General features: G+C 35.1%; 1 protein-coding gene across 1 annotated transcript in view; it reads right to left on the reverse strand.

Annotated features, from left to right (window-relative positions):
- Positions 1–15,975, reverse strand: part of itgbl1.L (integrin subunit beta like 1 L homeolog) — an 87,570-nt gene that overhangs the window by 3,650 nt on the left and 67,945 nt on the right. Inside the window, 2 exon segments of the mRNA NM_001090841.1 lie at positions 4,298–4,444; positions 5,514–5,630. Of these exon segments, the coding sequence (NP_001084310.1) occupies positions 4,298–4,444; positions 5,514–5,630 (264 nt within the window).

Genomic DNA, 15,975 nt, shown 5'->3' on the forward strand with positions numbered 1-15,975 from the left:
TGTCGCTATGTCAGCCTGAGATAAATGAAACCTGTAGATGCATTGCTGTATTAGCTTATCTGCTGCATGACAACCCAATCATAAATTCATAGACAGGACGGACTACGGCACAAGTAAATATATTTTACATATATGTGTTTATATCTATACAGTATATTTATACATATACAATGTATACACATACATCCAGGAATTATTTATTATTTTCTCTCCTTTTGCCTTTATTTGTAGTTCTCTTTGCTGACTTTAAACTATGAGTCACTGTGAATCTTTCTTAAAATATCCTCAGATTAGGTTTTTATGCTTTTATCTGAACCATGTGTCATCGTGTATGTTTGTTCTTCAATAGCTTCTGCTGCTTTGCAAATGTTCATTGCTTTGTTTCAGATTAAATTATCTTCTCACGAGTGTCTTTCCTCCAGCCACTGTCAAGTAAGCTAAATATAACCTTATCCCTTGGCATCACTCTTTGTTTTTTTGAACTTACATTCCCTCGCCTTTTCATTTGTCTTAGTCTATTTCCAATGCAAATTTGAAATTGCCTTTCAATTATTTCAAGAATAATAATTATTCAAGAATAATAGTTTCAAAGTTCTTAGAAAACCTTTATCCTCTTTAGTAAGATGCCATCAAATTGCCCATCTTAAATCATCGTCTCTGATCAAGTATGGGTCCTAAATAATTTTCTCTGTCGTTTCCACAGCTGTACTTTCTGTAATTATTAATGTTAATATTCTTTGGGGAGGGAATAGGGTTTCAGATGTTGACAGTGGGGTCTCTAGGCTTCTAGCAGCTTTATTATTGTTTCCCAGTTACTGTCCCAGCAGGATAGAGAACTTGATATTCCTTCCAGCGCTTGCCCGGCTTGTTATGCATTATACATAATTTTTAAAGGAGAAGGAACGTCTGTTTGCACTTGGGGTTGCCAAATGTTAGGCACCTCCAAGTGATTGTATTGACTTACCTGAAACCCCGGGCCGCTCCTATCAGCAGAAAACTGCACCGGCCCGGAGTTATACCAGTGAGCGCCACGGAGTGATCTTCTTTCTGCTTCCTCTTTTTTTATGCGGTTGCGCATGCGCAGTAGAACGAAAAACCGAACTTTAACTAAAAAGTCGGCTAAAAAGAGGGGCTGGGGTGCTGCCTGCCACTGCAATGAGCAGAGGGAGATTTGACGAGGTGACTGAGAGTCAAAAGTGATTGAGGAAAGCCAAAGGTGACACAGGTCAAAGGATGGTGAGAAGATATCCAAGGGCCAGCAGGGCTTACGGAGAAGCCCAGTATATTGTGTGGAAGACAACCTATGTCAACTTCTGGCTGAAAGTGAAGACCTTAACATTACTGAAATGATAGGGAAGAATTAGGTAGAAAGACCAAGGCTAAACAATCAGCTTGTACAAATCATTAGTGGGTGCACAGCATTGTAGAGTCTGCTTTCAGGCAAATACCTTGTCTTTAATTGGAACAGTGTAAACAAAGTTCATTCAGTGCTCATACTGTGGCATCTTCAATTGCTAATATATTTTCTGGACTGCAACTGCCCGCCACTGGTTCACTCTGCTGGACTCTCCAATACAAAACAAAACTTTGTAGGGAAGCACAACACAGATACTATGGTGCAGTACCCTTAATTAATTATAATGGTATGTCCAGTGCAACACACTACATTTGATAACAGGAAGTTGTGAACATTGTATAATTAAAACAGATATATTGCCAGTGCTCAACGTTCTCAACGTTCACAAATATTTTGAGTATACCCAGTTGTGGGGGCATAGTGATATTAAATAAACATGTCTGTACCATTATATAATGTCACTCTTTCTTAATTATGAATATTGTGTAAGTACTTGAAGACAGCATGGACTATAAAAAAATTAAATAAATTAAATACATTAGGCTGATGTGTTTTTACTTTTAAAGGAAAAGAAAAGCTACCAAGGCAGTTTATTGCCTACAGATTAGCCACAATAGTGCAATCTAGAATGCTATATGTGTTCTGTAAAATGTTTTACTGTTTGTTTAGGATAGCAGCTACCATATTAGCGTGGTGTGACATAACTTCCTGCTCACTCATAGCTCTGGGCTCAGATTACAGCAGGGAGAGGAGGAGAGAGGAGAAAACTGAGCATGCTCAAGCCAGCGTCCTGTTTAGCTGAAAGAAGGAAGTCTGATACAGAAGCCCATGTATACACAATAGAAGGAAAGAAATGTTGTGTTTCTTTTGACAGAGGACTCAGATCAGCATTACATTGAGAGTATACTGGTGTAGTGCTATAGAACTTTCTGATAAAGCCTAATTAGTTTTAACCTTTCATTCCTTTACAGTTTTGTGAGTAGGCTATTTTATCATTTGGTGGCTAACCTATCATCCTTGGTCTAACTTATGTGAAAGGTCCTCAGACCTTGGGACTTTTCTAAACAAATTTTACACAATAAAAACAGCAAAGTGTGTCGCACTTGGTATTTTATTATAATGAATTAAGGGTATTTCACCATAGTATCCATTTTGCACTTCAGCTTCTGATCCAGTAGCTGTTGAGAAGCTAAGCCTAGTGGTCATCATAAATACCCAGCAGATAATGAGGTTTGTCTGTAATATAAGCTGATGCTACAAGGCTGATTATTAAATTCTGATGCTAGTTGTTTATGTGCTGCCATGTAGTAATTATCTGTATTATTTACTAATCAGCCTTATATTGTGACATTTATATTCTATGTGTAATGTATATTGTGAGTTGGTCCCTAAGCTTAGTAAGTGACAGCAACACAGAGCATGTGCAGTGAACCAGCAGAAAGGAAAGTTGGGAGCTACTGGGTCATCTTTGAAGGCACAGATCTGGTACAGAAGCCCACAACAAAATGCACAACATTTCTAGCCAACATCTGGTTAAGCTTTAGTTTTTTTTAGCTTTAAGCACTGCTCACTCAGGATATATATACATCTAGTACTGTCTAAACTTCCAGAAGATCCAACAAGCCTGGAACATGTTAGGTCTTAAACGCACATATCCAATTTACAGGCTGGAATAAGAAAAGGGAGAACTGGGTATGAATACTTAATGCTGACAGCATATTTTCAGTTTACCCATTTCTTTTGCGGCAAATTGCTGTGAGTTCAGTAAAGGTCTACATAACCATTTGTTTTCTGTCTATGGGTAAATAACAGGACCATTATCAAAATGTGTTGGTTATCTGTATTGCCATGTATGATAGCATGCTAGTCAATATTATGGATTTTAGGAAAACGTACAAAGCATAGCACAAACTACAAAATCGGCTATAGGAAATTCAAGAATAACACATTCAACTTCAACTTCAAAGGAGAGGAAGGGAGTATCAATGGGTTGAAAACTGCATACATAGCACAAGTTGTATTTAGCATAGCAGTTTTGTTATGTGCATATTTTATGCATGTTTTTATATTCAGACATCCAAGGGTTTGTAAAAAAAGAAAAGTCTTGATTAGTGTTCTACAGTGCCACACTTTCCTTGCCAGCTTAATCAATACCACAAAAACCAAATGTCATTTCAGCTGTCTGGAGAACATATGTTTTGATAGTGCTATAATGAGGAATATTTGACACTTTTCTTGCCATTTTGGTCTGAAACTAAAACTGGGAATGCAGCACTGGCTGGAAAAGAAAAGTATATCCCAAAAAAGTACAAAAAAAAACATTAATGGATGTTATTATACCCCAATGATGTAAAAAGCCTAAATCTAACAACCAGGCATCTCAAACCTATCGAGGTCATGTATACACTGCAAGTCAATGGCAGATGTCCCTATCCCAATTTGAAGATATTGTGGTCTGTGCTAGGTTTAGCCTGAAAATCCGAAAAATTCTTGGTTTTCCAGCGATAACCTGAAAAAATCAAGCGATTTGGGAGTAAAGTTCAAAAAATTTGTACAATTCAAGTTTTCACTAAATTTTATAGAGTTTTCTCCCAATTTTTCAAGTTATTTTATTGATACATAAGATATAATCGTGGATGGGAGTTTGGGTGAGCTTGGTTTAATAAAAATATATGAGATAAATTAGAGTTTTAGTAAATAACCCCGTGTGTGTGTAGCATAACATCAAATGAATTAAAATGGCATTCAGAAAAATTCTGTATTCTTTCTACTTTAGAATAAGGATAACATACTGTTGAACTGCCTCACAGACTGCAGACTTATAAAGTAAATTCTGATTTGGAATAGCCTGGGGAGATTATCTTTCATGAAATACAGTACTTTTGATAGGCAATACAATTACTGAAGTACAGTATTTGTGTTTCTTTTCATTCTTATTACCTTTCCCAGAGCACAATATGCCATCATCTGATTCACACTGGCTTTTGCTTTCCTCCTCTGTCATATTACATTTTCTTTCATGTTGGCACAGCTTTCCAAACCACCCAGCCTCACAAATGCATCGACCGCAAGAACAGGTTCCATGTTCTAAAAACAAACGAAAAAGGTACTTATGCTCCACTCTTAAATTCTAGATTAGGAGTGTGAAAAACAAAACATACAGCAGTCTGTTAATACAATATCTAATGACTGGTCATCTGCCTTTCATTAGGAGTGGGTTTGTCATCCATATATACCATGATCCAAAAAATATTGATACAAGACCGCATATGCTTTTGGTTCTTATTTTATTCGTACACACAGCCTGCTGTGTATGTAAAGTGGCTGTACATTCTAACAACATATGTCTAACCCCATTTCTTTCATCCAACCAACTGACTGTAAGTCAGCTTTTGCTAGAAATATAACCAAAAACAATCACCAAGAGTACATTTAAAATTTTGCTGAATCCTTTGCTTTTCAAGGTTGGCTAAAGGAGAGAACAAGTGTATATGTACATTAATAGGCACAGACATTTATTTTGTTGTGTTGTTACAAGAGGAAAAAGCCTTTGCATAACTTCCTAGTCATTTATGTGTGTCTGGCTAGAGTATATTAGTGTTGTCTGATTTTATGATCCAACATTAGATGCTGAGGCACTAAAAACACTAGCTTTTATTTATTGACTGGGACATCGTAAAATATTAAAATTGTTTGGTTTTTTTTCAAGGTTATATTGTAATATTTGCTTTCTGTGAAAAAGGTGCAAGATGAAAAGTATGATTCAAAAGGTAATCACACAGTCAAAATACATTTGATTTTACACATTTTGAAATCTGGAAATGTAATTGTATATGTTGTATATATATATACAGTATGCTATACCCATCCAAATGGGTTATTGATGGATTATTGTCTGTCAAACCTGGTCGCTGATTGGTAAAGCAAAGGAGTTTCCTGACCTCCCAATAAAGCAAAGAAGTTTCCTGACCTCCCGGTTTTTAAGAAGCCTAATTTTGATATAAAATTAAGTGCTGGGGAATTTTGAGAACTTTATTTCTGAGCGATCTAAGTTGCCTACATCACAGTATACTATCAAAGGATCTGTGTTAGTATACATACAGAAACTGAGAACAGTGGTTTATAATTTGTAATAATAAGTTGTTTACTAATTTACCTCCGCAGATTTTGCCTTCTAGGTCTTCACACTGTCGATCATCACACTCACAATTTTTTCCATACACTTTGCTATCTCCTGGAGGAAAACAAGTGCACTGGCCACATTCACATTTCCCTGCAATATCGGGGGTATAAAAACAGTTATGAACTCAAATCATATTTGGTAAGACATGTTACCTTAAATAAATAAATAAATAATAGCATCAACACCAACTACTAAAAATGCTGCTAAAGATGAAGGCACTTTTCAATATCTGACACTGTACTTTCTACACTCAGTTTCCTGTAGCAAAATAATAAAATAACAGTTCTTCATAAACATTGCTTGGAAATCATACCTCACCCTATAATTTTTTCCAGATTCTCATATTTATACAGGTTACAAATTAAGCACACGCAGTATGCTTACAGCTCAATTCACTGAAAAGAAAAAGAATGTTGCCTTTCATTTCATGCTTAAATATTTTGGTTAAAGGGGGTGCAACAATGCAAATCTATGAATCAATTACACAGTAAAATAACATATTGGTGATGTTGAAATAGAACAGGCAATAGTTTTGTCATTTAGCTATGCTCATATGGACCAGATCATTAGAAATAGACCTTCAGGCCATGGCCTAATTCAGTCAGGGCCTTTAGAATGTAACTTGTAATGACTGGATTTTTTTTAGAAAAATATATCAAAATATTTTTTTTCAACAGCTGCAGTATGTGTGAAAGGCTATTGATTGAGGTGAAGTGTTAGCTGTCTTCAGATAACCTGAACTTTAAAATATCTCACACAGGATTAAATAGAATATATATATATATATGTGTGTGTATTTATATAACAGCATTGTTCTAGGTATAGCAAGTATGGGAAAATGCACCCAGTAGCACCAATAAGGACACCCATTACTGTATACATGAAGAGGAAGATGCATCTGCAGAATGGATCAACAAGCGTTATATAGATGAAGATATATATACTGTAAAAAGGGGCTTACCTATGCTTTTAAACGGTAATACAGGTATGGGACCTATTATCCAGAATGCTCGGGACCTGGGGCTTTCCGGATAAGGGGTCTTACTGTAATTTGGATCTTCACACTTTAAGACTACTAGTAAATCATGTAAACATTAAATAATAGGCTGGTTCTGCTTCCAATAAGGATTAATTATATCTTAGTTTGGATCAAGTACAAGCTACTGTTTATTATAACAGAGAAAAAGTAAACCATTTTTAAAAATTTGGATTATTTGATTATAATGGAGTCTATGGGAGACGGTCTTTCCGTAATTCTGAACTTTCTAGATAACCGGTTTCCAGATAACGGATCCCATAACTGTACTGATACATGTAGCTGGATGCTATTATAGTAACTGTATGGTTTTCAGTACATAAAGTATAACCAATAACAGTTCTACTTTAATACATAAACAATAGATTTTAAATACTGCATAGGGTACAACAGCCCTTTGACAATAAAAACGTCCTTATTATGAAGTTGCAAAGCTCTTTTCAAAAGGAAGCCTCTAAACATATTGTGCAGTGATAATGAATAACAATGAACTTCTATAAAACCCACACACAAATCAGTCACACAATCAAAGTAATCAATGTAGGAACTGTTTGTGTTCTGACAAACTGTAGCTGTACATTTGTGGCACATTTTATATCCTGGAGGATTCAGCCATGACATTGCTTTTTCCAACTTCAGATAAAAAGTAGATCATATTGTCAAAGCCGCTGCATCTCTTCTCACCAAAGGGGAATTTACTTAATGCATGAATGAATCAATAACTGTCCACATTCTTAGCGTTATTCTCAGGTAAAGCTACAGGAATATACAGGACTTTGTTATTGTTGAACTGAGAACAATTCCATCAATGTGAGAAATCCAGAAACCGGAACAAAAAAAAACTATATATGGCAGATTAAACTATTTAATAATAGAGATCCCTTATGTATTCAAGGAATATAATCCTAAAGTCTTCGCAAAAAGGGTGGTCTGTTAATCCAGTGGATTACCCATCTGCTGTAGTCTCAGTAGTCATGGAAAACTGTAGTACAGGTATGGAATTTGAGAGTATACATTTCTGTGTATGCAGATTTGCCCGGGAAACCCCCTTGATTTATGATTCTGTTCTCAAGCTAGCCGTGGTAGTACTACCTTGACCTTGAGGAAGAACCATTTTATTGGTTATTTGGGCAGTTCTATGTTTTTCTGTGCTGTGAAGAGATATCTCTATTCTCTTTTACACCCATTTATGCTGTAAGATCTTATGTCACAGGTTCCCAAGTTTATAAAAACTCTGTGATTTCTTTGTTTGGGGTTCTGACTCTTTGTGAGTTAGGAATCCATGAAGCTTTTGTCAAATAAACCTTATCTTTTCACTTGAAGTGGGCTCCAGTTGTTCAGGTTTCACAACAAATCCATTATGTGGAATGCTTGGGACCTAGGATTTTCCGCATAAGAGATCTTTCTGTAATTTGGATCTCTGCTAAAAATGTAAACTGTTAAATAAGCCCAACAGGATTGTTTTGCCACCAGCATGGATTCATGCAACTTAGTTTGGATCAAGTACAAGGTACTGAGTTATTATTACAGAGAAAAAGGAAATCCTTTTTTTAGAAATAGATTTATTTGCTTAAAAATTACCTTCCCTATAATCTAAAGCGACGCTCTCTCTTTGTTTACCTAATCTGCTGCACTGATAATTAGTTGAGTCATGATATGAGTTTCAGACTAGATGGGCCATGCACAGGACAGAAGCCTGTTTGTTTTCTCTACTTGCTGATCCCAGACCATGGCTCAGAGATAGAAGAGGGATTGGCCATTTATATAATTCAGTGCACCTTGAATGCTTTGTGGTTAAAAAAAAGTTTTGTGAGGTATGATCTGTTTATTTTCAAATGACCAATATTATTATTTATGGATGTACTCAATGGTTTAGTCCTTGTTTATTATAATCTTCAGCAATGTAGTTCTGCATATATACTGGCCCCAGTGTTAGTGGTAAAGGATGAATAGCCAAAATAATAAATGATGGATGTGGCTCCCTTTATATGGGCAAAATACAGTTAAAACTATAAAATTGATAAAAACTAAACTTAAATGAAATTAAAACTAATTTATTTTGCAATAATAATGGCACTTTTAAACTAGGTAGAGAATAGTAATCATGCATCTATTTTATAGGTCTATTTCACCACCTGTAGCTCAATTATTTCCCTGACTTTGTCAAGGTGTTGGTCATTGATTTCATCATCCAGAAGTATATATAAGATCAGTGATTAGAATATTTCACTTGACCCAAAAATGAAGCTTGTGAGGGAGAGAAAATCTCTCCTACTGTCAAATATGGAGGGGGCTGGATGATGTTTTTGGATTGCCTTAAATCTGTGCATGCCATCATGGAATTAGGAGATTACTAAAGCATGTTAGAATGCATAGTCGAATAAAATGTCAGAAAGCTGGGTTTCTGTTGCAGACCATGGAACTAACATGATGGAGCACACTTCAATCACAATGACCCAGCAGTGGTAAAAGACAAAACACTGGACTTAGATCTGAAAACTGCAGTTGGGAGGAGCCATTTTTTACATCTGGAAGAACTGGGCAGGTTACAAAGGAAGATTGAGCAAACTGCCAGTAGAAAGATGCAGAATACTTATCCATGTCTATAGGAAGTACTTGATTTCAGTTATTCTTCCAAAGGATGTGCTAAGAAAAAAGTCTAAGGTCTAAGGTTTTTTTTTAGATCTGATAGGATATTTTTACATTTTGAATAAAACTTTAAGCTGGTGCTTAAAAGCTCCCAGCTTTCTCACTAGAGCTTCTGAGCTAAGGGTAAGTGCACAATGGTCTTACTACTCAGATACATAGGTTGCTGGGGGACTTGATTTTAAATGCACTACAAACTTAGAATGCTCACAAATCATGTAATGTACAATGAGGGTCCTTAATGTGGCACATAAGCTTACATATTTTGGCCAAAATGTGGTACTAACACCTTTTTTTTGTAATAATTATTTTTAAAGGCAAACTGTGTAATTTTTCCTCTTTACTTTTTGTGTACAAATATTGGCTTTTTATCGCTTATAGCATCCAGTCAACTCCAGAATGTGGCTTAGACCGAGGGCTGGGACAAGGGGAAATGCACCATGGTCTTATTACTCAGACACATTGGCTACTGGGGGACATTATTCTAGTTTGGTCAGACTTTTTTATTTTAAATTTAGAGTAGCTTTTACATTTTTTGAAAAAATGTATAACATTTTCAGTCATGGCTGTATTGTCTACAGGCTTCCCTTTTGGTTTACAGAACCCTCTTATTATCATAAATCATAAAATGTTATTAAATACTCTCTGTTTATAGCCTGATTCATTATAGGAAATTGTTTAAAAAATTTCAAATTGTTTTAACAAAAATTGCATAAATTATATCAGCATTGTATCTTTTTAATTGTAATGAATTCAGAGCAACAGAATATAGACATATATAGATATATAGATATATATAGATATATTATATATTAATTTGAGTATAGAAAGAAAATGCTCTTTTCTCTCTGGCATAAAAATGTAGAACTGTCAATAATGTTTTGTATTTTCCAGTCGCCTGTTCCATATTTGACTTTATACTTGATCTACTGTACACTGCTGTGATTTGTAATGCCTTATTCCACAGAGAAGTTTAATTGGAAGATTCGTTTTCTGGAATATGGCAACTGCAGTGCACTTTTAATAATGAAACTGTTATAGACTTCACTCATCTAGTTGACTATTCATGACCCCTTAGCAACTGTAGGGTGAGAAAAAAATTCCATACATTGTAAGGTTTATTATGTTGCAATAAGCACTGTAGCACTTGGAACAGGGGCGCCATTACATTCCATAGCTGATCAAAGGCTTGTGATGCTCCTAAAGTGTGCTTATATTTGCCCTTAAATGGCTGTGGTCCTGTGTGCAATTTTAGAAATAACAGCAATTTCTAATAATTACACAGAAACCAAATACATGCCCCAGAAATCTATCAGAAGACTGGCAGCATGCTTGCAAATAGCTCTGGGTCTTGGAAATGTATCTGCTGGCAGCTAGAAAAGGAAATGCTGCACAGTGCAAATTTTAGAGCAGAATACACCCAGGTATAATTCAGAACTATAAGTATTATTAATATCTTGTTTCTCAAACTCTGAATGAACTTAACTGACAATATGGTGAGGGGTGAATGAAATCCTTCAAGTACAGCAGTAACTACTGATACTTCTTAGGAAAACATCTCTAAAGTGCCATTCTGTTCTGTTTGTGGTACTGCTCAGCAGGTACACTGAACACAGTCACTCATTTGAATCCTTACTCACAGACACAAACTGAATGTTTGGAGAAAGGACAATTCTTTTCAAGGCTGGAATGTATCTGAACACTTTGACTGTTGGTGGAATGTTGGAAGTTGCACACAATTTTCATCAGCATCTGGAGAGCCTGAGGTACATTGTGGCTGATGTGTGCTCATATAGATACACTCTTTGTTGCTTTTGTACCTCAGTAAACATTGGATTCACTTTATACGTCAATGTGAACAATGTCTAAGAGGCATGATGCGTAGCAACCATACAGTGACTTTTTCTGATAAGCCCTTAGTGGAATCCATGGAAACAGTTGATGTCATGATGCCTACACTCTTGTCTATTGATTGGTTTTCACTTCAGCAATGTTTTGTGTGTTTGCTGAAGACATTAACTGTTTAGTAAACACACTTCTCTTTGCAGTTTTAACATTTTATAATTCACCATTATTTTATTTTGAAAACATCATTTGGGAAACAATATGTCACAAGGACAATACCTGTGCTTATACAATGCTTGTACTTAAAAGAAAGGGATAAGAACAAAACTGTGAGGGGGGAAATATTTCATTTAGAAACACCACTGGAACACTTATAATCCTGAAAAACAAATTGCTCAAATGATCTTTTGTGAACTCCTGTATGCCATTACATATATGTTCTGTTAAGCTGTGTATCTGGTCTGGCAGCCTTCATTATTAATATTCTACACCATATTCCTTTAGATAGAACCTGGGATTAGTAACCTTCATATAATCTTGGTTTCCCTGAAAACCGTGAACTCTCTTAAGGATTTTAAAACCTGAAACATAAAACCAGCTTTGAACAGAAATATTTATCTTTCGGGATGTAACGTGTGTGTGTAAATATATATTTACATAAAACATAGATAGACAGACCCAGGCATCCAGAATGCTCTAAAAATCATGATGTTCGGGCCCCCAATCTGCTCACACTCACCATTTTGGTGAATTTAACCAATTGATTTGACAATAGGGGGAAATAAACATTTTAGAATGGGTGGGTTCTGTGAAATCCTCTAATTCACCAAGTCTCTGGTACCAAGGCTTTGTGATAATATATATATATATTTATATATATTTGTATATATTCCCTGTGAGGACAAAATGTCAGCTTAATAAATAATATGGTGATAAGTCACTATACAATTGTCTTGGATTGATCCATATTTGAGTTTCTTGTTACCCTGTTTGTTTTTATACTGCACAAGTACAAAGTGACTTATGGATATTAATATATTTTAAGAGGACCAATCATTCTACTAAAGCATTTGAAGTTCAAGTACAAGACTCTTCCATATAAAAGACGGCTGACTTGAGAACATAGGTGAAAACTTGAAGTGCAAATTGCCAATAGCAGCCAATCTGGTCTTTGCTTCATTTTCCAATGTATAACAGACCTTTCTGAACCAATCTCTGATTGGTTGCTATTGCCAAGTGAACATGCTGCCGAATTTAGCAGCTATGCTTGTAAATCATCCCATTATGACACTTGAATTATGTTTTTGCTCTGGAGAGGTGAGCGAATACTTTAATAAAAGCCACAATGTTTGTACCAGGTCTAGCAGCCAACCAATAGGATATTTGCTATTATGCAGGTAAAATCCTAAATGCTGATTGGATGCTATGACTAACTTGACATGTGCTGTCACTTTAATTCACTTAAATTCATATTGTTCTCCACTGGTGTATATGAAATCATGAAGATAAATAATTATTAATTATAAAGACTGTTATAATCTTGTATTCTTCTGAATTTCACTTTCCATCTTGCATGCTAATTGCTTCATTTGCAATGGCATTGGTTTCCTAAGCATTGGTCAATTACAAATGCAGCCAAACAAGGACCCATTCTCTTAATCTCTACTACAGGTATTCATTTTTAAGTAAATGCAAATCCTCTTTTTACTTTGTGTATGGGTTTTGTTTATTATTATTATTATTATTATTATTATTAGCTGGTTATAAAGCTACTGCCTAATCTTGAAGTCTGATCTCAAATATGCTTAGAGTATAACGTCAAAAAAATCAATAATAATTTCTAATGAATATGTTAAATTATAACTTGTGAAGAAAACAAGTCTTAAAATTAACCTGTGCAAACAGATTTGCTTTTACATATGGCAACAAGCTCATCTTCCATTTAAACATAACAGCCCTAACCGGAAGATACATTGGGGCAAATTTACTAAAGAGCAAAGTGACTAACGCTGGCGAAGATTTGCCAGCGTGAAGTCATTTCGGTACTTCGCCGATTTACTAACGGGCGCAGGCGTAACTTCACTAGTGAAAGAGACTGACGCTGGCGCTCATTCGCACTCAATCACCAGGCGAAGTTGTGCTCTGGCAAAGGGACGTAACTGCGCAAATTCACTAAGATGCGGATTTTACTGAACGTTGCCTCTTGCGGCAGACTTGCCTTCTCCACCTCAGACCAGGCAAAGTGCAATAGAGTAGATAGGACTTCCTCAAAATTTAGTTGAAAATTTCCCAAAAGTCCCAAGAAACGTTGGCTTCTTTTCCTTTTTTCAGGGTGATAGGCTGCAAAAAAGCGTAAACATTTTTTGGGGTAACCTGCTTCCCCCTACATTTCCTCACATATGGCACATAAACTATACACTGGGCTCATGTGTAGGGCATTATAACAACTCTATTTTCTTTTATTAAACTATCCTGGGCTTGTGTAATATAATTTATTTGCTGCAACATATACGTTCATTCAACTTTAACTTCCTGCCATATGCAAATTACCCACAGCTAGTGCAACTTCGCTTGCCAAATTAACGCTAGCGCAACTTCGCCAGCGTTCGACGCCCTGGATGCAACTTTGCACGTTAGTGAATTAGCATAGCAAAAATTTTCCAAAGGACATCAACTACTGTGGATTCTGGATATATAATTTAAAAATGAATGTATTATATTACCGCTTGCATGCATTATTGTCATTATTGATGGATATGTGAAAAAGGAATGATTACAAGCTGTCAAGTCTTTCATTGACTCCTCTGACAGAATGATCTTGAATGCCAGAATTAAAACACGGCTTTATAGACAAAAATAATATTTTGCTTTCAAAGTCATTAAAACACATAATAATTTATTAAGCTTTCCATCACAAAATTAAGAATGGGAAAATGACTCATATCCTTTGAATTTTGTATTTTTGGTAATTGGAAGTTTAATGGCTTTAAAAAAAATGCTATAATATATTAAAAGGAGCTATATAAAGTAGAAGTCCAATTATGAGTAATTTCCTATTTAACAGCAGGATTAAGAGACAATATTTAAATAAAGACTAAAAATGAAGCAAAGTTTTACAAAACCAACGAGATGTGCATGAAGCCTGGAACTAGATGTTTGGGGGGTAGGGGTAACTCCATTCAGTCGGTAACAAACCAAGCATTGTTCCTAGAATATGCTGTCTATTTTATACACTATATCTAGATGAACCCTTTGCTTTAAAATGTCACTTCTGTTCTATTGTCTGGTAAGATAAGTATGATAAAGGTCTACTGCATATGACAGATATAAGGTTTATTTTGAAAAACAACAGAACAGAATTTTTTTAAAAATAGAAATGAAAATCAGTATGCTCAACTCAGCTGGAAGTGTTTGATTCAAGCTATGTGTGTTGGCAAAAAAATATATATTTATATTCCTCCTATTTATTTTAATGAATCAAAATCAGTTTTGTTGTGTTTCGAGGAAACCCACAACTGATTGGTATTTGTAAATTACATACACATTTATATCCATCTTATATATTCAGTAGTTGGTCCACAAGATGCTACATCAATCAAAGAGAGAAGATGTAACTGTAATTCTAACCCAACGAAATAAAAAAGCTTTTATATGTTTTACAGAAGATTTCTGGGAATTTCTCTTTTCCCCTTATTAAATAAGTCTACTTGCTTATCTATATTTATATTTACAGATCAATTCTATACAAACGACTTCAGGATAATATTTATAACTGCAAACATAGCTAGGAAATAAAATGTAAATAAAATGCAAAAGCACGCAACTTTTATGGATGTTATATAAGAAGATACATCTGCTTTGTGTAATTTGCTATTTTCACAGATAAACTTAATTGCATACTAACACATTCTGTATTCCCTATTTCATGTCTCTGTATCTGGCCCTCCCAAAGCAATTATCTAAGACAGGGGATCATTTTCCCAGAAAGACTTCATCTCTCAGACAGTGAAAATGGAATGGTATCTGTGGGTGTAAAGGCCATTTTCTTAAAATATGATAGTTGTTTGCAAAGATTTAAATTTCATTTGGCTAGTAAGTACACATATTAAATATAAAAGCAATATGCAAACCATGCAGCAAACTCAATAATATATGTATTTGTTTAGATATAGGAAAAATACCTGTGACCCTGTAGATATGATTAACTTTATTTATATAGCACTACTAGGATATGTATCACTGTACAGCTTTACAATGTAAACTCATGGATACAGGCATTATAATAAATACATATGTATAAATATTTAGTGATTAAGTGCCATGTGGTAAGAGGCACAGCAGGAAGGAGTTCCCTGACCCATTTTTCTACCTTTGTGCACTGTGCAAAATACATTGATGTCTATGGACATTTTGTTCTTCACACCAAATTTTGCCACGATTTCATGGAAGTATTTACCAATAGTGATGAACAAATTTTCGAAGTTTCACTGATTTTCGCCATTTCGAAAATTTTGGCAAAGTGAAACAGGTCAGATTCGCCAATCACTATTTACCAACAGATATGGAAATGCAGAATTTAACTGCAAATCCAGTTACATTTTTTAGAAAAATATGCACCAACCAGATGAAAAAAACTTTTATTTACTTCCCAGGCATACCTAACTTGGGCTAGGGCATTTGAAGTACAGTAAAAATGTCTGATTTTACTTTGCTGCACCTGAGCTTGGGATCCTGGGAAATGTAAGTAAAATGGTGGAGCAGCATTTTTTTTTTAATTTAAGTTAGTTTTTTTTTAGATAATTGGACCTCTAAGGATCAGTTATTTACAACATAATCAAGAAATATGAGACAGACTTGGTACCGCAAGGATAAAAGACCTAAGAAAGATCTTTAAATATACTGGTTTGT

Source organism: Xenopus laevis, chromosome 2L (assembly GCF_017654675.1).
Source record: "Xenopus laevis strain J_2021 chromosome 2L, Xenopus_laevis_v10.1, whole genome shotgun sequence".
Classification (NCBI taxonomy): Eukaryota; Metazoa; Chordata; class Amphibia; order Anura; family Pipidae; genus Xenopus; species Xenopus laevis.